Source organism: Elgaria multicarinata, chromosome 2 (genome assembly GCF_023053635.1).
Source record: "Elgaria multicarinata webbii isolate HBS135686 ecotype San Diego chromosome 2, rElgMul1.1.pri, whole genome shotgun sequence".
In the NCBI taxonomy this organism is placed as follows: Eukaryota; Metazoa; Chordata; class Lepidosauria; order Squamata; family Anguidae; genus Elgaria; species Elgaria multicarinata.
Window position 1 is genome coordinate 86530957 of NC_086172.1, and position 23720 is coordinate 86554676.

Consider the following 23720-nt stretch of genomic DNA (forward strand, 5'->3'; position numbering starts at 1 on the left):
GCTTGCCCCTGGAAGTGCTAAATCTCTGTTCTACAAGTGGTAGCTGCTGCTGATGGAAGGGAATTGGTGGGGCTGGCCATTTGTGGAACAGAAGCAGTGGTGGGCCCTGCTTGTGGATGGGTGGCACTGGATACTGCCCATGGGGATCAGAAAAATGGAAATGAGTTTATTTTCAAGACTAACCCTTTCTGTGTTATATTTTGACATGTAATGATACTGTATGAAGGATGTGTAATAAATAATAATAATAATAATAATAATAATAATAATAATAATATTTATTTCTTACCTGCTCTGGGAAAAAAGTTAGCTCTGGGAAAAGCAATACTATGTAATTGTTTTATCTGGCTGGGGACACTAGAGGGCTACAGATAAAATGCAAGACCCAGCCAACTCTCAATAGATCCCCACAGTCAGCCACACCCTTTAAAAAAAAATAGAATGTAGCTCCTCACTTTCCCTTTAGCAAAGTTTGGCTAAAGCTCTCCTGGTCTAGCTCTGCCACATCGCCAAATGCGTTCCACTGCTTTCTTATTGGCTGTGCTCCCAAGACTTCAACAGCAGCCTGACATGGAGAAATTAAGCAGATACAGGGCTGAATCCAGAGAAGCAAAAGTGGAACTCCACTTGCACCTAGGGGCTTTTCTGGCTCCCGTTTGCTCCCTTCCCCAAAGCTGCTCCTGGGGATTACAGGACCCGCTGGAAGAGTGTGGGATGGGACATGGGGGCTGCTGTGAGATGGGGTAATTTGGAGGGGTATGTGCCTGCCATGAGCGTTAGTGTCTTTCTGCTCATGCAAGACACATTTGGTCCAAGCCTCTGTTTCTCCCCGACCCCTGACATTAAATGAGGAGGAAGAGTATCATCTGGCTCATTTCTTCACGCCAGGTTGCACATGAGCAGGGCCAGCACAGAAAATTAAAGAACCAGCAGTTCTACTTGCCACAGCCATTTCCTCATTTGCACTCAGTCTCCCCTTGGGGAGAAATTGGAAACTTACAGGTAGCTTGATTGGCAAGGTAGCTAGCCAATGGGAATCAGGGCCTTTCCTCCTCTTGGTAACCTCTTCAGGAATGTTCTCTGGAACAGCTCCTCGGTAAAAGGAAACCTTCGGAAAAGAGACCACCACAAGGTTTATACAGGTGTACAAAATGGGATCCAACAGATTATTTTTTAGCAATGTAAATTACGGGTGAGGGGGTTTCAATCCAGATCGGGACCACAGTGGGGTGTGTGAAAATGACACACACACACACACACACACAGAGAGAGAGAGAGAGAGAGAGAGAGAGAGAGAGAGAGAGAGAGAGAGAGAGATTTAAAGCCCCTCTACCTCCCATGATAGAGTCCTCAACCTGGATTGGGTCCCCTGTGCTGAATGAGGAACAAAAGATGTCACTCCTATCTATATATTGTCAGAGTAACATATAGTTTGGCCCATAGTACACACTCTAGATGCCATATGCAACATCAGAGAAATGCAACAGGTCAATGTGAGCTCCAACACTTCATCCCATACCTGCTAGTACATCCATCTCAAGCAGTTAAGGGCACCTACTTGCACTGCCCTACCAGCTATTCAGGGTTCATGCTGTGTTCTCTTTAGCAAGTAAGCCAGGCTTGGTATACTCTGTGCTCACCCACCTCTGCTCCAGCAAAATCATGAATTTGTATGGCCCAAGTTGTGTCCATGCATAAAAAAGATGCCTCTAAATAGAATTTATGCTTATGTTTGTAGTTGGAATAGCTTAAATACATATTCACTAAGATGTATGTTCTGCCCACCAGCTTACGGGGACTTTCTTGGGAAAACTTAGCTAGTTAAATTTGCATGGTTTATTCTAGACCCAAGATAATAGTTTTTAGAGTTTGGACAAATGAAGGCATCTGGCATGCTTTGGGCAGGAGAACGTTACTGGGGCAATGAGGAATTGCCCTCTGAGCACCAAACCTTTTTGCAAATAGTGCCTGCATGTTTACAAATATCTCTCCATAAACACAAGAGACAGACCTTTGCAGGTTTTTTTTAAATCAGATATTCTGGTTCAGGTGTCAGATTCTGTATATTTCACATCCATGGAGCTCGATCAAAAGAAATAATGGGGGTGGGGAGAGCAATTAATTCAGATTTATTTTAATAAAATTTTTACACATTTCTCTTGAATTTTACCCACAGAACCAGGGAAGATAAATAGCCCTCCTTATGGACTGGTGCACAATTAGGAAAAACAAAAATGTTAAACCCATTCATATAAGGAAACTATGTATACTAAGGTGCATATAGTGAATGAATGAAAACCTGCCAATAGCAAAAGAAGAAACGGTACCTGCCCTTTCACAGCATTGCTTTTTCGGTCCACTTCTGAAGTGATATAGACTTCCTTCACATTTTTCAAGTGAGAAAAAAAGTTGAATGAAATCCTGCCATCAATGCAGTCTGGACGGTCTGAGTTAAGTTTGAGAAGACAGATGTATCAAATATTTCCCATGAAACTATATTGCTGAAAGGACTACAAGAAATGTATTCTGGCAACAGTTCAATGGGAAAGCCCATGCTTTGGATGCAGAAGGTCCCTGTTTCAGTCCCTGGCATCACTGGTTTAAAGGACCTCACTAAATAGACTGGGGCAAGGTCTGTTTGCCACGACCCAAGCCACCTACTGCCAGTGAAAGGAGACAGCACTGCACTGTATTGACCAATGGCCTGGCAGTGTATGGCAGCTTCATACCTCATTCAACAGACATTGGCAATTATTTTTCCAAATGCAAGGCTCTGAAGCGCCTGGTCCCCACCACCTGCAATGAGACTCCTGAACTATATTTCTAGGGTTTTGTGGCATTTGGGAATCTTACAATGCACTGGAATGGGAACTGGCCAGCTGGCAAATCTTAAACAACTCTGATTGGCTGGTCAGAGGTCTATTTTTTCTTAGAAGGATTTCTTTTAGGCACTCATCAGGAAGACCTAGATAAAGCTCTCTGATATGGGATCCAGTTGCGAGGCAGTAAGCACCATGTCCTGCTTTGTTGGTCCCTGGCTGATGGCTGGTTGGCCACCATGTGAACTAGATGGACCCTTGGTCTAATCCAGCATGGCTCCTCTTATCTTCTTATGTTTATACATTGTAACGTTTCCTCGTGGGGGAGTTACTCCAGTCCCTTGATCATGTTTGCTGCCCTTTTCTGCAGCTTTTTCAGGTCAGACACAGTGGCCCGGTTCATATTATTATTTAGTAACCCAATTGACAAATAAAAGGGTTTTATGTGAACATGCCCATTAACAAATGGTCATAGAATCATAGAATAGTAGAGTTGGAAGGAGCCTATAAGGCCATCAAGTCCAACCCCCTGCTCAATGCAGGAATCCACTGACAGGTGGTTGTCCAGCTGCCTCTTGAATGCCTCTAGTGTGGGAGAGCCCACAACCTCCCTAGGTAACTGGTTCCATTGTCATACTGCTCTAACAGTCAGGATTTTTTTCCCTGGTGTCCAGCTGGAATCTGGCTTCCTGTAACTTGAGCCCACGTAAACTGTCTTCACTGGTGGAAAGCATCTATCATAAGATCTGAATCTAATGCAAGTTAGCCAATTAGATGGCGAGGCAATCTAGGAATTCTACAAGGAATCTCAAAAATGGTATAGCCTTAGCTGAAGAAGCACACACAGTTTGTGGGTGCAAAAGTGCTTCTGATTTCTAAACAAGCCCCCTTGGATTCAACTGAGTGGAGAGCAGGACCCGAGTCCACTTGGACCCAAGTCAGTATAGCAGGCTCTGCTGCAGGTATATAGCACTAGAGCCTATTATATGCAAGCAGGCTGTACTGCACTGTACCTGCATCGATGTTGATGCCTCGTTCAAAGGCTGCAAAGAACTGCTCCCCTTCGAACATCTCCACCATGTCAGATGGCTCTGGCCCTCGGTATCTGTCATGGAGTTTTTTCAGAACAGGATCAACCTACAAGATGTTCAAGAAGAGATTAAAAAACCCTGTGAATTCACAATGCTAATACATTTTGTTACTCCTTGTGCTGTTTCAATGGGAAGATTTAGGTTTTCCCAGGGAGAAACGACCAACAGCCTTGCTTATACTCAAGAAATGCTACCTGCAGATCTAATTATGGGAGTCTCATTACCAAACTGAGCACCTAAGCCGGTCTTGTCCTCTCTCACACACATTCAATGTTTTCCCTTCTGCAAAAAACAAACAAAAAACACCTATCAACCAACCTGCTGCCCTCCAAATGTTTTGGGATTCCACTCCTATCAGCCGTAGCCAGCATGGCCAATTGCCAGCAATGCTAGGAACTGTAGGCCAAAACATCTAGAGGGCACCATGTTGGGGATGGCTGACCTACTGTAACAAAATGTGCAAAGCCATTCCCAAGTACTGTAAGTTATGGGAGCAGTTTTAGTTGAGAAACAATGCAGAAATCTCTTTCTTGCTTTCATTTAATATTATAGATCATACACATAATCACAGCTTCTGTTCCAACCCTGCATAATTTTTGATCTGCCAAGCTGAATGAAGCCCACCAACCATGTATTGTGGTCTTCCAGTGGCTTGAGAATCTTCTCTATTTGCAATCCTGGACAAGTAGCAACTCACTGAGCACCCATTAGCTAGTGGGCTGTTTTTTGTCTGGTGGGTCACCAGTTGTTCCATTCTTCAAGCATATACATTCCTGACTACTTCTGGGACTCGATTCCAGTGGCAGCCAGGAACTAGCCTGGGCTCGCAAACACAAGCTGTACTTACTAACGTGTGTCTATGTACACACGACAAAGAACAACAAAGCCGGGGCAGCAAACACTTATTATTATTATTATTATTATTTATTTATATAGCACCATCAATGTACACTTCACCTTGTGCTTTGGGACACACTGGAGCAAGACTTGTTCAGGATCTTTCTTCCTCTGCAGAGCTATGAAGTTCACGTGGTACATGCGCAGCCTTTTATAGACCTCCTTAGCCAAACCACCAATATATGTCTTGGTAGTGCACCATAACCAGTACCTGGAGGGGGAAGTGAGTATTTGCAAAATGATTTTCACAGGTCTGTTTCTTCCACTTATGAGCATAGACATTTGCAAATAGGATGGGCATGCGTGTGTAAACTCTGTTCCTTAATGTCAGAAGAAAATGTAAGGGGCATGAGCGGTACTTTACATCAAAAGAAAGCAAATGTGCTGAAGAGGCAGAATACCAACCATCTCCATCCTAACCTGTGTAATCACCTATTCAGATATCAGCAGAAATCAAAAAAGGTATCAATGATTCAGAAAAACAAACAGTGAAGAAACTCATTCTTGGATATACATGCAAACAGTACATGATACAACACAAAGATTATACTAATGGTCTCCACTGAGATGCAAGGACCAAAAGCTGATTCCCAGAACCAAAATGGTGTGATGAGTTTTTGCAACTCAATCCCCTTGTTTACTGGTCCATTGCAGAGCTTCTACAAAAAACCAAACCAAAACAAAAAAAGATGGAGCAAATGACGTGACAATTTCAGCCTGGGTTGCCAATTGCGTTTATTGTGAAGCATGTACACAACTACTTCGCCACAAAGAAAACCAGCCCCCACATGATTAACCCCCGTTCTTCATGTGCTAGTTTGTTTGCATGAATCAGCCTTAAAGTGAACAGAGAAATTTTAATGCTACAAATTTTTGCCTAGGGCACCTGATGCATTTATGAAAGGGGAATGCAAGGAATAACTTAGGCACAAACTTCTTGCACTGAAATGTGTTCCAGAAATGCACTGTGGGAAATTAGCAACAACGAGAATCCAATCTGTATTCTCAAGTCTGGCTCATACACTTCACAGACTTGCTTTGCATGATGGAGAAGTAGGCATGGAGAACCAATTAACATAAAGAATCCCAAATGGCTCTCTTACTTCCCATCCCCCCCTTGTTCTGAGGAGGAATTGGATGAAATGGGTCTTTGCTTATATGGTCCATGGTGTGGCGCATCCAGCTTACGACACGTTGGGCCTAGAATCCTCTCTCCTACCATGCAAAGGGGATTGCTATCCCAGTAGGAGCAGGAACTGGGCCTCAGGAAAAGCACAGCCACTTAGACCCAGTTGCGAATGGATCGTGCTTTCAGGTCAACTCACCAGGAGAAGTGTGTGACTTCAAACAAAGCATAGAGATGGGTGAACTCCAACACCACCTGATCTGTGATGTCGTCCCAGTTCTGAGCATTCCAGTCACCATGCAAGAGATGCACCCTGGAGCGATCCAAGGTTAGACCTGAGAACAAATGGAGAGATGTTATCTGCAGGACTTGAGGGTGACCTCTTTTCAGCTCATAATGGCATCTGGGTGAATGAGGTTTGGCTCCAAGTACATTAACAATGGGGGATGTGAAATTCTGAAAAGACCAGGGTTGTTTGACCAAATGTAAACACTGAATGCTCTGCAGGTCACAGCCATGCTGTGCTATACTTGCGTAATGTCTGTCCTTAAGGACTTAATCCATTTTCCTCCAATGAAGATTAACTGTCCCAACTCAAAAAATGCATTTAATTGTACTGATGCCGTTGACCACGTAATGTTCTGTGAGACTCAGACGTAGGATTTCTGAGGACATACTACAGTTCCATCAACACAATTCTCCATTGGGGAAGTCCTGGAGCAAACTGACCTGTGACTCCTGGAGGTAGCGGGAGCTGAATTTTAACAGGCTGAAGGAAGTCCACAGTGGAATTCTGGGAAAGGCAGAGGAGGGGGCTGGCAACTGTTTCAGGATCATTTGTGATCTCTTGCAGCTCCTCAGCTGACACGGGTAGCACCTGAACATTAAGAAGAAAAGGAAGGATGGGACCCATTAGGTAATGCGTGGGCTTCCATGCAGGCAGTGTACTTTTCAGGCCTCCACTTCCCACAGCAGCCATCTGTGCCTTTAAGAGCTGGGCCTGTGTGTCAAACGACCCACCAGAGAGGCAGATCTGACACAATGTAAGGGGCAGCATGCGGAAGTGATCATCAGGAACATAAGAAGAGCCCTGCTGGATCAGACCAAGGCTTCATCTAGTCCAGCAGCAGTCTGTTCCCACAGTGGCCAACCAGCCATCGGCCAGGGATGAACAAGCAGGACATTGTGTAACAGCACCCTCCCGCCCATGTTCCCCAGCAACTGGTGCACACAAGCTTATTGCCTCGAGTACTGGAGAGAGCTCACAACCATCAGGGCTGGTAGCCATTGATAGCCTTCGTCTCCAGGAATTTATCCAACCCCCTTTTAAAGCCATCCAAATTGGTAGCCATCACCACATCTTGTGGTAGTGAGTTCCATAATTTAACTATGCGCTGTGTGAAGAAGTTCTTCCTTTTATTTGTCCTGGATCTCCCACCAATCAGCTTTATGGGATGACCCCGGGTTCTAGTATTATGGGAGAGAGAGAGAGAGAGAGGGAGAGAGGGAAATGCCTCCCTATCCTCATTCTCCACACCATGCATAATTTTGTACACCTCTATCAGGTCTCCCCTTAGCCTCCTTTTTTCCAAGCTAAACAATCCCAGTTGATGTAACCTTCCCTCATAGGGGAGATGCTCCAGCCCCTTAATGTAGCTGAAAGCTCCTACAACCAGTAGTTAAGCCTTAGGAGATGCATTTCAATCTTTTAGAATGGTGGTAGTGGTGGTGGTGGGAGACATGCAAAAGCAGGGAAATCACTAAACAAAAGGTGATCTGGGGAAAGGGGGTGGGGCTTGCAATTCAGCATGAGGCTCAATACCCCTGATCTAAATGCTGACAAATCTCAGCAGTTTCCTGGTCACATTGAAGGAAGGCTGGAAAGGAAGGCCCTAGCGAGTGCCACTGACAACATCTATTAGTTTCAGTGGAGAATTGCCAAGGTGGGAACAGCACAGAGGATGGCACGGTTACCAGGCCAGAGGCCTTCCTTGCTGAACAGGATTCTCATGATCTCCTTTCTATATGGTTTCTAAAGTGAAATAATTCAAACTAAACTTGTTGAAATGTAAAAGTGGTTTCATAATTCGCCGATGTGGAATTTTATTGTTTTATATTTTAACCCACCTTGGAAAGACTATGGTCAAGAAAGATATTAAATACATACATATGTATGGCAAATGTCTGCAAATTTTAATATTCTGATTTTTAAAAAGATATTGCTTAGTCTTTCAATAGCAACCACATGTTGCAGAGCTCAGGCACGCTTTACTAAAAATTAAATTAAGCAATGGAGAATCCAGCCGCATGTACATTCAGATTATACTCTCAGAATAAATTGTACTAGTCTGTAAAAAAAAATATATGCACATTATTTTGTGTAACTGTTTTCAGTTTGTTTGTTATTCTGAACAGGATACATACACTTGGATAAGATTAATTTTTTGTCACAGAGAGATGTGTGGTGATTGGATGAGGATGGATAAGTGATGGGCAAAAAAGGCAAAGAGTTGGCAGGGGGAATTAACTGGATATGATAACAGAAGTACATGTAATCATGCAAAGCATACAGAAGGTCTACACCCTGAACAGTGTCCTGTAGATACTGCCGTGCTAGCCTTTCAAACACATCACTGCAACCTGAGGACTAGAACCTTATTTCTAAAAAAATTAAAAGCCAACTTTCAAAAAAAAGATTCTAAAAAAATAAATAAAAAGCCAAAGAATTCTGCAGCTGTGGCCAAATACGGTTCCCAATGAAATATATATCTGATGTGCATGCACAGAATTGTGTGAAAGTGAATAGACCCAGCAATTATTCTTGATCTAAATCTGACATAGAGCTAAGTGCCGGTAGACGTGGAAGAGCATTAATGATAGGCTTACTAAGACAAGGACTTTGAATCATGACCGTACAAGTCAAACATGAGGTTAAGACATTCTTTCAAGGCATGTCTTTTGACTTTATAGCTGTAAAGCACACGTGACTTAAATTGAACAGACTTTATCTCCAAACTTCCAACATGGGGAAATTCTTCACTGGAATGTTAGGTTTCTTGGATATTATTATTATTATTATTATTATTATTATTATTATTATTATTTATATAGCACCAACAGTGTACTTGGTGCTGTACAGAACATACAAATAAAACAGCAATACCCTGCCTAGAGGCTTACAATCTAAAATCTTGTTTTGTTTTTGTCAAAGGGTTCCCCCTACCTGAAGCTTCACTGTCCTAGTCTCCCTGGTCACGCCAGGAGGAAAGGTCACTTTGATGTTGGGATCAACTGTTGAGAAAAGGAAAGCCCCGTCCTCAGGGACTCTGCATTCATTCTCCACCAGTCGAGAGACCACCACGAACCAGGAAAAGTGGGGGACGCTGCAGCAGGCCAGACGCTTCTGTTGGGAGGATGCAGAAGAAGAAACAGATCCTTTGTAACATGCGACAATACTTGAAACCTATAAAGGAAACCAGCCCTTTTGGTACCGTCAATGAGTGATGCTCTTAGCAAGGGCAAAAGTGCCCACACTGATTTATACAAGCTGCCTTTCCCAACCTGGTGCCCTCCACGTGTTTTGGACTTGAACTCCCACCATCCCCAGCCAACGCGGCCAGTGGAGCCTGCCAGGGGGAAAATTTATCCACAGAAGAGCCCTGGAATGAAAAAGAAGACTGGTCATTGGCACAGAGCTTCACGCAGGTGGTGCTCATTAGTGCTGGAACTGTAAGGGTCACAAATCAGGAAAGAATTTCTTGCATCATCCCTTAATTGAATTATTGGATGATGAAACTGTGTGCAATGCTATGAAAATGTATATAAAGCTGTAAAAACGTAATGTGTTTATGGTGGATGCTGGTCATTGATGTTGTTACTGCTGGATGTATTTTTGTATGGAAACATTATACGCATATGCCTCAGTAAAATCTTTGCTGAAGAAAACTCTACGTGGTGTGAGTATTTTTCTTTCGGAGGGAAGGCACTCAGAAACTGTGCAGGAGAGTCAAACGCTGAGAAGCTGCTGAATCTCTGCTAAGCATTCCTAACAAAGCCCACTGGCTGGAGATAATGGGAGCTGTAGTCCAACACAGGCAACAAGCTCAAGGGCTCCCCCTCAGACCTTCCCTCCTCCTCTCACTTGCTCAGATGCAGAACTTCCTGGTTTCTTATAAACCAGAGCTGCCCATGAGATTTGAACCAGGAAGTTGTGACTATGAAACCTGAAACTCTTCTCTGCAGCTAAGCATGCAAGGAAAAGGAGGGTCCCCTAAGCAAGTCAGAGAAGAGTTTCATGCATGTTACTTCTGCACTGGCCAGATGGAATACAACCTTCAAGTAGAGGACTTACTGACAAGTAAATAGGGTTAGGAGCAGGATCTCAATATGAGACTTAATGCACTGGATGTTATGAATTACAACCTCCAGAAAAAGCATCCAGCAATACAGTGGAAGGCACCTGATTGTGCTGTGTTTCATGACAGCTCCAGGCTTCCTTCAAGCTCATGGCAAAGCACCCAATGGGGCTGTTCACATGACACATGAGAGGCTGTGGCATGTATGGCCACTATTTTGAATATGCAACCCCAGCTCAGGGATTATCGTGCTGTGTGAACCCTTGCCTGACCCATGGTCTATTTTAAGGTTATGTGAGGGTAGTTTAACCCTGACATAACCCACGTTCCATGTGTTCACACAACACGACAACCCCATGGATTGGATATGTAACCTGGTGCCTGTGGATGCTGTGGTTTGCCGTGGGTAATCCAGTCAATGTGGTCCACCTGCAATGGAAAGAAGAACTCAAGGACAAGCAAGGTAACTGGTATCATCAGACTGTGAGGTTATGCTTCTCGGCTTACCTTTCCTTTGCGTTTTACTCTGGTTCCTAAATCACTCCACTTCTGCCCACTGAAGGTTCGAATTATGATCTCACGGTCATGCAGGCTCTGAGGGGAGGCGTACGGTATCCAGATCTGCACTTCCTAACACACAAGAAGGAACAAGGCAGGTACCACAAGTTAACCACAGAGGAGGCGACCCTACTCGAGCTCCACAGCACACGGAGCAAGGGAAGGACCTCAAGGGCAGACAACTGCAGTCTTAGAAGACTTGGGCAGAAAGCAAGAACACTTAATCACTGCTGTACCTCGCAGAGACATCAGAAAGGCAATGAGGAAAATGAGGGGGTGAGTGCATGGAAGCTTGCGTTTTGCCCACCAAGGCCAAGAAAGCACAGCAATTCATACTTAAAAGAACTTTGGACATTCACAAAGATGCTAGAACAGGGTAGCCAACCTGGAGTCCTCCAGATGTCCGGGACTACAACTTTCATCAGCCCTAATCAACATGGCCAATGGTTATGAATTAAGGGGATTGTTGCCCAAGACATCTGGAGGGCACTAGGTTGCCTAGCCCTGTGCTAGGAGTTAAATGGGGGGTTACCCCATGGCAAATTGAAAGGGGATGAATATATATTTGTACCCACAGCTCCATCCTACACTGGTTCTCTAGAACAATTGTGTGAGGCTACTAGTACAGACTGTGCAATGCACATGGATGCCATGGCTGGCAAAGTAATGGGGATTTTTAACTTGGTGACATTTTGTCCTGTGCAATTTCTTTTAAAATGGCTTCAACTTGGTGCTAACTCTCAGTCTTTAGGGATAGGGCAGAATATATTGCTAAATCAGGTACGGGCAACTTTGCGAGATCCAGGTATCATTTTGGCCCTACATGCCATCCCACAGAAAAAATATATAGTGTCTGGAGTGGCTACAAAGCATTGAAAGTATCAAAACTAGCTTATTCTTAAACATGGATTCCAGAAAGGTGAGATATAATTCTGAAAATAAATACCTCTTCACTGATTATTTTCTAAAATAAGAGAGACATGGTGTCAAACCTGTCCAAACTGTGCACCCTGAACTGGGAATCCATTTCCCCAATTCCCACAAGTAGTCTCTAAATATCTGGTCAAGAGACTGCCTTGGGGCATGTGAAAAAAGAAACACACTTTTTCCCTGGGGCATGTGTAAAGAGAAAGGAAATTTTGCCCATGGTAGCTTCTGAGTTGCAAGACTTCTGTGATTTAGCTCCATTCCAGCCTGAACTCCTTTATGACCTCATGAGTGCTTACCTCTTGGAAATCGATCCCATGAGGCTGCAATTCCAGAACTTCACTTAGTAGGATGTCGTGATGCTTCAGCTTCACCCACTGAGGGTCCGGGGAGCACTTTTGGAAGTGAATCGTTACAGAAGTAGAGGCAGAACCCCGGGGGAAACAAAACTGGACACCGCAAGCCAGGGAAACTCTGCAGCCTTCAGGGGTCACGGTAAAGCTTAGGAGATACAAACAGAAGCGGTGATGCCCTCATGACATGATAACCCTCTTTTCTCCAAAGTTCTTGCAGAGTTGCAAGACTTAAAAAAAAAAAAGTAACGAGAGAGTCACTAAGTCATAATTCTGGACCCAGTTACAAGACGATCCACTACAGTGTGTTTCACATCGCTTCATCCAGAATTCAGCTTTTTCTAAACTCATGGGATCAATGTTCAAGAGGTCCCCCATCCCAGAGAGCCAAACCTTAATAACTGAGCTATGCAGACTGACATGAAGGAATAATACAGGTAGTATTAAAAAAAGGGGCGGTGGGAGCTCATCCCCTTCAACAGCATCTGGGTCCCATTTCCGCGATACTGATTTTAAGTGATGGGCTTTTTCGTATTTTATTTTTTATTACGTTTCTGTACCACCCAATAGCTGAAGCTATTACAAATTTGATTTTGTAAACTGCTTGGAAATATTTTTCAGCTATGATAAATGGTATAGAAATTGATTAAATATAAATGAATATCTGTAATCTTGCCACTCTCATTCTCCCCTTTTGTTTCTCCCCCCTCTTATAGGCTCCAGGTGTCATAAGCCCCCCCCCCCCAGCAGGAAGCCATCTAGTACCCTCACGAGCTTAGTTGGTAGACTACGGCTAGGTAGCAGTGCCAGCGTGCCAAAGAGTGCAGCCTCGATGGCGCTCTAATGGCTGCACGGACAGGCAGCAACATCCCAAGTGCTGCAGTGGCTGGAAGGCAGCAGCACTGGGTTATGAGCAGTCGAGCAGCTGCCCAGACCTCAAGTCATGTTTAAGGGGTCACCAGGAAACATAGGCATGTGTGGCACATTTTATTAGGGTGTGCACCCAGGGATGTATATTTTTTAAAAGGTGAACGTTTATTGAATACTCAATCATAAAGGACATTATTTTTATTCATTTATTTATTAAACACTGTAGACACTGCTGCCCTACTCTGTGTTCAGCTTGCCTGACCATGGGAGGGCTGTTGCAGGTAAGGGGGGGGGGGGTGAGGACAGGCTCCTCAAGCCCCAGCAATAATTGGGCTTTGTAGTGACTCTGGCCAGAGGAGGAGCTATTAGCCTTCAGGGCTTTTCCTCCTGGCCTCTTTGAAGTGTGGCTCCAGGCAGAGAGGCTCCTAGAAGAGCAATTCCTTTTTGCTCCTGCTACTGGAAGCAATGGCGCACTGTTGGGAGCAATGGAGCAGCCACTGTTCAGCTGGAGTTCCGTTCCTGCTGCATCTGGATCCCCCTCTGGATCTCTACTCAATGGCCTCCCAATTCGGCGTTTATTACTTGAGACACTAGGGTGTGCCTGGGTACACCTGACACACCCCTTGCGCACACCTATGCCAGAAAAACAATGCTGAACAGCACACAACTGCACCAGTTGTGTGCTGTTCAGCATTGTTTTTCTGGTGCTTATTGTGGTGCAGTTGTGTGCTGTTCAGTACTTTGTTCTGGTGCTTATTGCAACAGCTGGCACTGTTTTGTGTTTTCATTTTTAAGGGGTCCCCAGGGCAAGTATTTATGTTGGGCCCTGCTAGGCAGCTGGGAAGCTAGCAGTTGCTCAAGAGGCAGCTGGACAACCATCTGTCAGGGATGCTTTAGGGTGGATTCCTGCACTGAGCAGGGGGTTGGACTCGATGGCCTTATAGGCCCCTTCCAACTCTGCTATTCTTTGATTCTATGAAGGCTGCCAGATGGTGGTGTTGAGCCTGTTCTCTTGCACAAGTTTAGTTCAGGGATGGGCAATACACTGCCCACAGGCTGCATATGAACCCCTGGCATCAAGCGCCCCCCCCCCGATGAATTTGCTACGGCTGTGTGCCAACACGGAGCTCCCAGGACACCCCAACGTGACCAACAAAACACAGGAAATAAACAATATGAAGTACCTATCCTCACCAGCTTCAAGAAACAGTCTTCGTAAAGAAAATTCTGAGCTCAAGTCATCTGCAACAAACGAGAAAACAAAGTGTGATGGTTCAGGTGAACATAAATGTAAAGCAGTGGGTGCTTCTGCCGGGATTAGTCAGGTGTGCATAGCTTATTTCTGCAGGGCTGGCCCAAGATATTTCACCACTTAAGCTGGAATATTAATGGGATCTTCTGCAATATGGACTCTCATCAAACCTTCACAATAAATCCTTTTAGAATGTGAATTAAAAAATCAATAAAAAAAATCAATGCACACCTACGGGTAGCAGGATTTTTTATTTGACAATAGTGATGGCGAATGAAATCACCAAGCAAATGGACCCATTGCTTAAAAAGTTACTGATCACACTTGGTCTTAGACTGAAGGAGGAAATATGCAGGAAGCCTTTAAGCAGGACTGCATTCTAGCACTCCTTCTAAGACATGGAGAGTGGTCATCAGAGAAAGGGTCTTTTCAGTAATGGCCTCCCAGTTGTGGAATGCCCTCGCCAAAGAGTCCTGCCTGGCGTCTACCTTATTGTCTTTTCAGTGCCAGAAAACAGCTTTTCATTTTCCCAGGCCTTTTAAAATATTTTAATTAAATCTTATTTATTTATTTATTTTTATTTATTTATTTATTTATTTATCAAAAATTATTCCTTGCATTACACTGTGGTTTAGCATAGTTGTTTAGCTTGTGAAAACCTATGCCATCGGCTCCCTGTATTACCTTGATTATTGCTGTGTTGTTTTTAATCTCTAGCTCCCTGCTTTGGAATGGGCGCTGCCTTTCTTATAGCTTTCTTAACTTGCCCTCTTTGTCAGTTTTTCATTTTATTGGAATTGTGATTTTTAATCTGTTTTATCTTGTGCACTGCCCACAGAACAATTGTTACTGGGTGATTGGTAAATGGAAGAAACAAATATTAACAACGACAGCAAACTTCTGTGGCCTCTCAATCATCCCTTCATAACGGGGAACTCCTTAGAAAGGAAGAAGAGCTGCATGGTCAGTTTGTCTGCATGCATCTTACTAAGCAGAACCGCCTCCTGAACCAACCACACAGACAGCAGATCACACACCAGCTTGTGACTCTCACTCTGGAGAAAGAGAGAACAGCTGTTCAGCAGACCAATCAAGCCGAATAAAAGCAATTACCTGGCTGCAGAGGCACCTCCGGTTCTCCTAGAGGATTACCACGGAGATGCACAAAGGGGAAGCTCTGGATCTCTGGAGGGACGGAGCGCAGCCTGTTATTCTGTAGATCAAGCCTAGACAAGTTGGGAAGGTGGGCAAGGGATGCGGGAACTGTCACCAGAAGATTGCTGTGAAGGTGCATCTGCCGCAGAGATTGCAAATTGGCTGCAAGTCAGAACAGGAATGACAGAGAGAGAGAGAGCGCAACCTATGCTTAGTAAATCCCGTATCTACCAAATTCTTATCGATTCACAAATTCCAAAACCCTTCAAAAAATACCTGGCATCTTGCTTTGAGCTACCTCAATCTGCAGTCAACAATTCTCAAGGATACACAAAAAACAATTCTTTCTTTATACACTACACTTGTGCCACAAATGCTTACTATAATGAGGTGTTTATACTAATCAGAAGAAATGCGAATGCGGAACATAATAATAAATAATCAGATTAACCAGGGCTGGGGGTGGAATCAGGATGAATTCTCCTAAGTATTTAGGATCATAGTTGATCTCAAAAATATAACTTGCCATTAAGTGTTTTCCATTAAGCTGTGGCACTTCATATTCCCTAGGGCACAATGCAGCTAAAATTAAGCAATTGAAAGCCCCAGTGCTTTCAGTGTGACTGTTCTGGCACACAAATTGGCCTATTCACAGGCCTTATGCCAGGAAATGCCTGGAAAATCCCAGGACACATGCACAAACACATTGGCAGTGTCACATGTGTGTGCGTATTATATCACACACACACACACACACACACACACACACACACACACACACACACTTTTTTACCTTTTTCCACAGAGATAAAACAGTGTGCAAACCTTTTACTAAAACTGGACTAAAATGTAATTCAAAGTTGATCCGAAAAATATAACTTGTCATTAAGCATCTTCCATTAAGCTGTGGCACAATGATGAGATAAAATTGCTGCATATGTGTTTGTGTGTCACACACGTGCACTAACCTACACCAGACTCACTTCCCTTTATCTTTGGCTCAAGAGCTAGTGACTATTCCTTCAGCAAGTCAAATAGAAGTGCTGACTGTGCTACCTAGTTGTGCTGAGGTTATTTCTAATACTGACAGCAGTCAATTATTTGCAATATTTGTCGTATGCTCACATGCAGCATGCTGATGGACCTCATTCGCCTGTGTCTCAAAACTAGGCAGCACGAACAGTTTAAGGGAACAGCCATTAGCTCTTGATCAGTAGAAAAAACTAAGCAGGTCTGATGCCGGGTATGGGTTAGCACACATGTGTGGCACACACACACTCACATGCAATTTCAGCTTCTGATTACAACTATAGTATACTTACAAACCCAGGCCCTTTTACAAGTGCTGCATCATCATAGCAGCTTTTGGGGGTGGTTTAGTATTAGTCCTGCAATTACAGAACTCCCTCCAGTTTAGAGTTTTACCACATCTACACCACTGGATTTTTGAGGAAGGTCAAAAAACCATTTTTATTCAGGCAGGACTTTGGCTATATTGTGAGGCTGAAAACATTTTTAATGTTTTCTACTGTAATTTGCAATTTTTAAAAAGTTTATATTGTAAGGTGTTAGAAGAACATCTGCTGAAAAGCAGACCATATGTATTTACAATAAGCAAAATTCATCCTATGTACAGAAACCCCACTGAGTTCAATGGGACTTGCTTCCTAGTAATAACACCATGAATTGCCACCGTACAGTGTGTTCTTAAGCATGCCTGCAATCCGATACTGGTTTACCTAGGAGTAAGTTTCATTGAAGTCAATGGGTCTTACTTTTGAGTAGACTTGCTTAGGCTAGCGGTGTTAATCTCAGTTAGTTAGACAAATTCATGGAGGAGAACGTTATCAATGGCTACTAGTCTTGATGGCTATATGCTACCTTCAGTATTAGTTTCTGGGGAACATGGAAGGGAGGTACACCAGATGTCTAAGTACACCAGTTGCTGGGGAACATGGGCAGGAGGGTGCCGTTGCACTCATGTCCTGCTTGTAGGTTTCCCATGGGCAACTGGTTGGCCACTGTGTGAACAGAATGCTGGACTAGATGGTCCCTTGGCCTGATCCAGCATGGCTCTTCTTATGTTCATAACTTATCCATGCTCAAGTGTGGCTTAAGAGCTCAGAAGACATCCATTCCTGTTTTCTTATTTGTGAACATCTTACCAAGGGAGCTGGGAATTCCTGTTAACTGATTTCCTGAGAGATCCAGCTCTGTGCAACTACGCAGGTTCCCAATCTCTTCGGGGAGTGATTCCAGTGCATTTTCCGAGAGGTCCAGCGTCTGCAGTGCTGCCAGCTCCCCTATGCTCTGCGGCAGACCTCTGAGCTGGTTCTTCATGGCAGAGAAGAACGTCAGCTTGGCGAGCTGGCCAAAGTCCTCCGGCAGCTCCAGCAAGCTGTTGTGGGACACCAAGAGACTCCTGAGGTTGGCCAGCTTGGTGATGCAGGGCGGCAAGGCAACAAAACTATTGAAGCTGAGATCTAGATGAGCAAGGCAGCTTAATTCCCCGAGCTCTTGTGGCAAAGATGCCAGCAGCCCTCTCTGGCATGTGCCGATTTCATCCCTGGTGTGTCCTCCTGTAAGTAGGGAGGGAAAATGCAGGAAGACTATTGTGATTAAAACTGCAGAAGATCATTCTTATTATACTGACCTTTGTTAATTGGCCTCACATAAGCACATCCATTTCGTATGAAAGAACATGGAAGATTGAATAGGGTTATGGGGAAACGAGGGAAGGATCTAGGGCAGGAAGGGACTCATAGGAATCTGACATCACTGCAGTTGATGCACCTTTCATTTTCAGGCTCCACAGTATTTCAGGGCTAAAACAGGTGTGAGTTACATCATACCTGCAAGCCAGGTGGGACATACATAGCCCCTTTTTTGGCCTTCTGACCAAATCAAAGAGCCCTTCCGATACCCCAAAATAACCAAATCACATGCCAATGTCGCATGTGAGACCCAAACAGCTGTTTTTGCAACATAACTTTTTGCTCTTGGGTACAACAAACGTATAAATATTTTTGTTCAGATTCAACAGAACAGGTTGTTATAAATGCATATCTTAAAGACAACTAGGTTTATAATAACTTTGGGACAGCCACCCTAACCCTCCGGATGTGTTGTACTAAAACTCCAATGGCCAGGCTGGCTGGGGATGATGGAAGCTACAGTCCAACACATCCAGAGGGCACCGGGTTGGGTTAGGCTGTTCTATAGATCATTAAACTCTTAATACTAAGACAAAGATCACCAATTTTAATAGTGTTGCTAATGTGCAGCCTAAGCCTTTGCTTGCTTGTTCAGAAGTAACAGTGCAATCCTACGTATGTATACTCAGAAGTAAGTTCCATTGATTGGAATGGAATCTACTCCCGAGTAAATAGGTTTATTATTTCAGCCCTAATTATGTGTTTCAATCTGCAGATGGAGGGTGGTTAGGTGCATAGAGTCTGAAGTTAGAGGAAGGTGAAGACATACAGGGTGACATAAAGCCTCTTCTTCTGGGCTTCAACGAACAGGCGTTTTTAAATTCTACGGCATCAGAGGCTCCATTTTACACTCAACATAGGGGCTACTGGGGTTTTCAGGAAGGTGTCATGTAGGGGATCCCCATCCACTCCACCTGAATGTATAATTTATTATGCTGCTTGGGGTATTTAAGCAGAACAAAGCAGACTGATAAGGTATAAAAATCAGGGCAAAAATATGTGCAAAAAGACATTTAATACACTTACACACCCACACTTACTAAATCAGCTCTAATATAATTGTTAAGAGGAAGAGTGCCCATTCGGCATTTTCTGCACACACAGATACGGAGCTACTGGCATTGGCCAAGGGTGTCATGTCCAAATGTGAGCTGCATGCTCCCACTATTGGTCACACAGCTGTCACCGTTGAAGCAAGAGTTCATTCTAAGCTAACTGTCAATAAGGATCCAAAGTAGAATAACCTGGTCTTTGTTCAGCTGAAGGAAACAAAAGCTGAAAGCCCCTAAACACTGCCTTGGGAGTTAGCCCTATTGAGAACAGTGGGGTTGACAACTGAGTAAACATGCATCATCCTACTCCCAAGTAAGGAGGTAAAGACTGCATACAGGCAGCTTCCTCCTTCGCATGTTTATTAAGAAGCAAATCCCACTGAATTCAATTCCTATGTAAATGTGTATAGGTTTGAAGCCTGGGGCTGCAATCCTATGCACACTTTCATAAGAGTAATCACGTCTAAGAAAACATGTGCAGGATTGCAATTGCAGTCTATTATTTATCGTTGTGAGCATAACTGTGACTACAGACATGCCCAGGGAAAAATTGCAGAAATGCAAAAAACCATCTCCCCCAACCCAGGGAAGTTTTTTGTCCTAAGGGAAGTGGAGAAATAATTATTTAAAATTATTTGGTTCGGGAGAGGGGGTTCAATCTGGTCCCCCGCCCCACACCTCATTTCCCCCCAGGACCGTCACATCTATAACTGTGCTAAGCTTAGTCATGAAGGGAAAACTACTAAAGGAAAACTACTGAGAGCAATTGTCCTTGCAGAGCTCACTGGAGTGGTGTTTGTGTGTATCAGTCAGGAGTGAGAGAATGGAAGGGTGAGTGAAGCTCCCCACCCCTCAGAAAAAAATCAGTGCACCTTTTTTGCCATTTGTGAGTGTGTGAATGGGGAACATGGGTGGGACGGTGCTGTTGCACCTTGTCCTGCTTTGTTGATCTCTGGTTGACAGCTGGTTGGCTACTGTGTGAACAGTGATGGACTAGATGGACCCTCAGTCTGATCCAGCATGGCCCTTCTTATGTTCTTATGACTGATTCTAACACCCACAGCCCAAATAAAGAAATGCTCTTTCTTTACCACAAGTGAGGAAGCTATGAATATGTTTCTATCACACACACACACACCCCAGCGGCAGCCAGTTTTGTGGTAGAGCACACAGCACTTTCTCAAAATTCCAAATGTGCCCACAAAGGTTGCCCGATCTACACGGACAGGAGAAATATAAATTAGAAAAATTAAACAGAGAAAAAAGAACAAGCATTCAGTTACCTTTGAGTACAAGGGATTTCAAACCTTTCAGGGCAGGAACTGTCCTCAGCGTGGGAGTGATGAGGTCCTCATTGCAGCTCAGCCTCAAGAACTCCACCTGTTCCACTTCTTCCCTCCTTGTCTCAAAGAGCTTGAGAAACAGGCGACAGCCCTCAGTGTACACATCTAGGTTGAGCCGGTTGCCAGCCAAGCAGGAACTAGCCAGGGCCTCAGCCCCCAAAGCACCCTCCCCCAGAGGGTCCCCAAGCTCCTGCAGCCCTGCCATCTTCGGGTGTTACATTGCTGTGAGCTGTTCATGTTCTGACTTGCCAGCTAAATGAAGTGTTGGTGGTACCACAAATAATTAAAATGAAGGATGGAGGAGAAAGGCAGCCTCTGGAAAGAAAGAGAGGAAAATGTTAAAAGAGTACATATAGGTGGACTGGTTACATTTTTGGTTTCTTGCTCTTTTGGGTAACATATTGACAACATCAGATGTTTCATATAAATTGCCCTCTTTTACAGATTGGGAAGCAATAGGATAGCTGCCTGTGGAAAAGTAAGAATATCTGCAGGTGCAGCTTCTCTCACACCAGCATGACATATCCCCTTCAACACAACTATGAACACTGCCCTCCTTTGTATGTGGGGTCACACCCCCATGGCATGATGAGCTCAGCACTTAGACCCAAAGCACACATTACTTTAAAGATGTCATCTGCAGCTACAGCCTACAACTTTCAGCATTCCCCAGCCAGTCAGGCATAGATCAGGACCAGCACTTAGGAGGGTAGGGGCCTTCAACCCTCCCACTCCCACCCCTGAGCTGTGGGCCTGATTGGGCCCTATTATTTCCCCCTTTGTATAACTTATCCTTATCATTCTTTTATTAGGCAGTTCAGCAGCTATAAAAAGCAGCAACAATGAAAACAAGGCAACAACAGTAAAAACAAGGCAATCTTGTGAGATATTTAGTAGATGCAGCACTTCATTGACAGGAGAAGCTGCACCTGCTGAACTTTTCCCTCACTGTAAACAGAGACATCCTTCTAGGATAGAAGACATATGGTTACTTTGCATCTCATGTTTTAAAGTGTGCATGTGACCTGCTTATCTTATTATAGTTCCTCTCATGACCCATGGTTTGAGGGGAACCTTGGTCAGATGCCCTCTGCTCCCCACCAGGGAGCTTAGCATGAAGTGGAAGAGTGGGTGGTGATCCTACAAGCAGCAATGGGAACCTTGGTGTGGATAAGAAAAGTATCATAATAATAATAATAATAATAATATCAGGCAAAGTGGATGCAGCAGTAACATCTACCACCTTTATGTTTCCAGAATGCATCTGGGACCTACATTGAGGCCCAGAGGCAATCTGGGAAAATGAAGATGGCAGCATCTACAGCCTCTGCACCCAGTGCTTTTCATATCAGTGCTGGCCCTTAAAATGTTAAAAAGGTAAAATCAAATCAAACTTAAACAACAACAAAGGGATGCTTGTGTCAAGACTTGATGAGCCCTCTGGGTCCCATGGACCCTAGTATTTGGCCCACCAGGCCTGGCACTGACACCAGGCCTGCCTGTGATTCTGTTGAGCACTGCGTATGGATTTTATTTTTTATAAACAGAATGTCGTGTGACTATTCCAATTCTGTTCTGCTTCTCCCAAAGATTTGAAAGCAGCTCTCCAGAATTATGTAGGGCATGTGGGAGGCTGGCAAGAACGTTTGTTTCACTACAGTGTTACATGGGACAGATGAAAGTATAGAAAATCATTATCGACCAGTGTTCAGTTCCTCAGCAATTCTATTACAGTCAGACCTACCAATGGGCTAGGGGATTCTATTCCTTTATTAGATGTATATCCCAACTTTCTTCCATCATGGAACTCAAGGCTGGGTTCCCATTATTATTTATTTTTATTATTATTTATTTATATAGCACCATCAATGTACATGGTGCTTGTACATGTGTTACAAGACCAGGCCCAAACCTATTTAGCTTCAGCAGGTGCTGCATCACATGCCCTCAAACAGCAGGAGCAGTTTCCAAGAAAGTATTGGGCCCCGACAGAATGTTAAGTGGCACAGATTTTAGGCTAAGAGATGAACGGGAACAAGAGTGTCTTGCCTCTAGCTATTTGTGACATTTACTCCCAAAAGGAGAGGGGCCAATCTCAGGCTCAGCTATCCCGGATGTCTTTTCCCTTTCCCCCTTAATCTTAGGGGATGGGAATTGGCTGTAATTTTTTAGCAGGGGGACAACGGCGGGAACTCTGTACATGCTCGAAGATGCTTTTAGTCAGAGGCACACATTTTTCAGCACTGACTAAGTCAGCACTAAGTCGCACTGAAAATAGGTTCCTGGTTTACTCCCTGTACATATGATCACGCAGCCTTGTGTTGCAATTCTAGCCATACATACCAGGGAGTAAGTCGTGCTGAACTCGGCGGGACTTCTTTGCGAATAGCCGTTCTTACGATTAGCTTGTCAGCGTCCTGGGCGGGGGTGCGGGCGGGAGAAAACTTTGCAGAAACTTTTCAGGAAACTAGCAGAAAAATTGCCCCGGATAAAGTAGTCACGTGCAGTTCGTCGTCCCACCTCCAGCCCCGTAGACATATAAGACCTCGTCAAAGAGGTTTCCATTAAAACACAACACTCAGCCCGACTAAGTCAGCTCCGGTCCACCCACTTCCCCGTTTTCACACAATAAAGGATTCTTACCCAGGTTGAGATGACATATTCTGTCTCTTCTCAGTGGTTTTAGTTACTCCGATCCTTACCACCCTTACTGAAAAGTAAAGCTCACACTGATTTCACTGGGAGAGTTAATCCAAAGAAGTGTGTTCAGGATTGCAGCCTCAGAGTCTGTTAGTTGAACAGTTGCGGGTGATCGGACCAGCCTGCAGAAGTCCCCCGAAGTCTACAAGTTGCAAAAGACCCAAGTTCTCCCAGGCCCTTCTTCCTCTTAAAGGAGCGGTTCCCCACCCGCTCTCCTCCGCACGTTCCCAACTTCACACGCTTCCTCACCGGCGAGCTAAGGGTTACTCACAGCATTTAGCGTGGAGAGGAAGCGCCAGTTTCGGCCTACGGGTGTAGACTTACGCCCATTGTGATCTGCTGCCTCCCAACGAGGGTCCGCTGCTGTGATCCTTTAACAGATCCACTTTTTAGACATTAAGCGCCATGGGGTTAATTTTGCTCATGCGGTTTATTTATTTATTGTATTTCTATACTGCCTTTCCGAAGCCAACCAAGGCGGTTTTCAAAAATTTCAGGAAATAAAAAC

The 23720-nt window shown here is 44.3% G+C and overlaps 1 protein-coding gene across 1 annotated transcript in view; it reads right to left on the bottom strand.

Annotated features, from left to right (window-relative positions):
• PIDD1 (p53-induced death domain protein 1) overlaps positions 1 to 22944 on the bottom strand; it is a 29217-nt gene extending 6273 nt beyond the window's left edge. The window contains exons 1-14 of the mRNA XM_063117097.1: positions 22856 to 22944; positions 20453 to 20827; positions 17569 to 17982; positions 15362 to 15565; positions 14181 to 14238; positions 12073 to 12274; positions 10796 to 10918; positions 9157 to 9336; positions 6663 to 6810; positions 6133 to 6268; positions 4868 to 5018; positions 3833 to 3956; positions 2328 to 2446; positions 1001 to 1108 (exon numbers count right to left, since the gene is read on the bottom strand). Coding sequence (XP_062973167.1) covers positions 1001 to 1108; positions 2328 to 2446; positions 3833 to 3956; positions 4868 to 5018; positions 6133 to 6268; positions 6663 to 6810; positions 9157 to 9336; positions 10796 to 10918; positions 12073 to 12274; positions 14181 to 14238; positions 15362 to 15565; positions 17569 to 17982; positions 20453 to 20717 — 2232 coding nt within the window. The 5' untranslated portion in view covers positions 20718 to 20827; positions 22856 to 22944. The remainder of the gene's footprint in view (positions 1 to 1000; positions 1109 to 2327; positions 2447 to 3832; positions 3957 to 4867; positions 5019 to 6132; positions 6269 to 6662; positions 6811 to 9156; positions 9337 to 10795; positions 10919 to 12072; positions 12275 to 14180; positions 14239 to 15361; positions 15566 to 17568; positions 17983 to 20452; positions 20828 to 22855) is intronic.
• Positions 22945 to 23720: the final 776 nt, after the last annotated feature.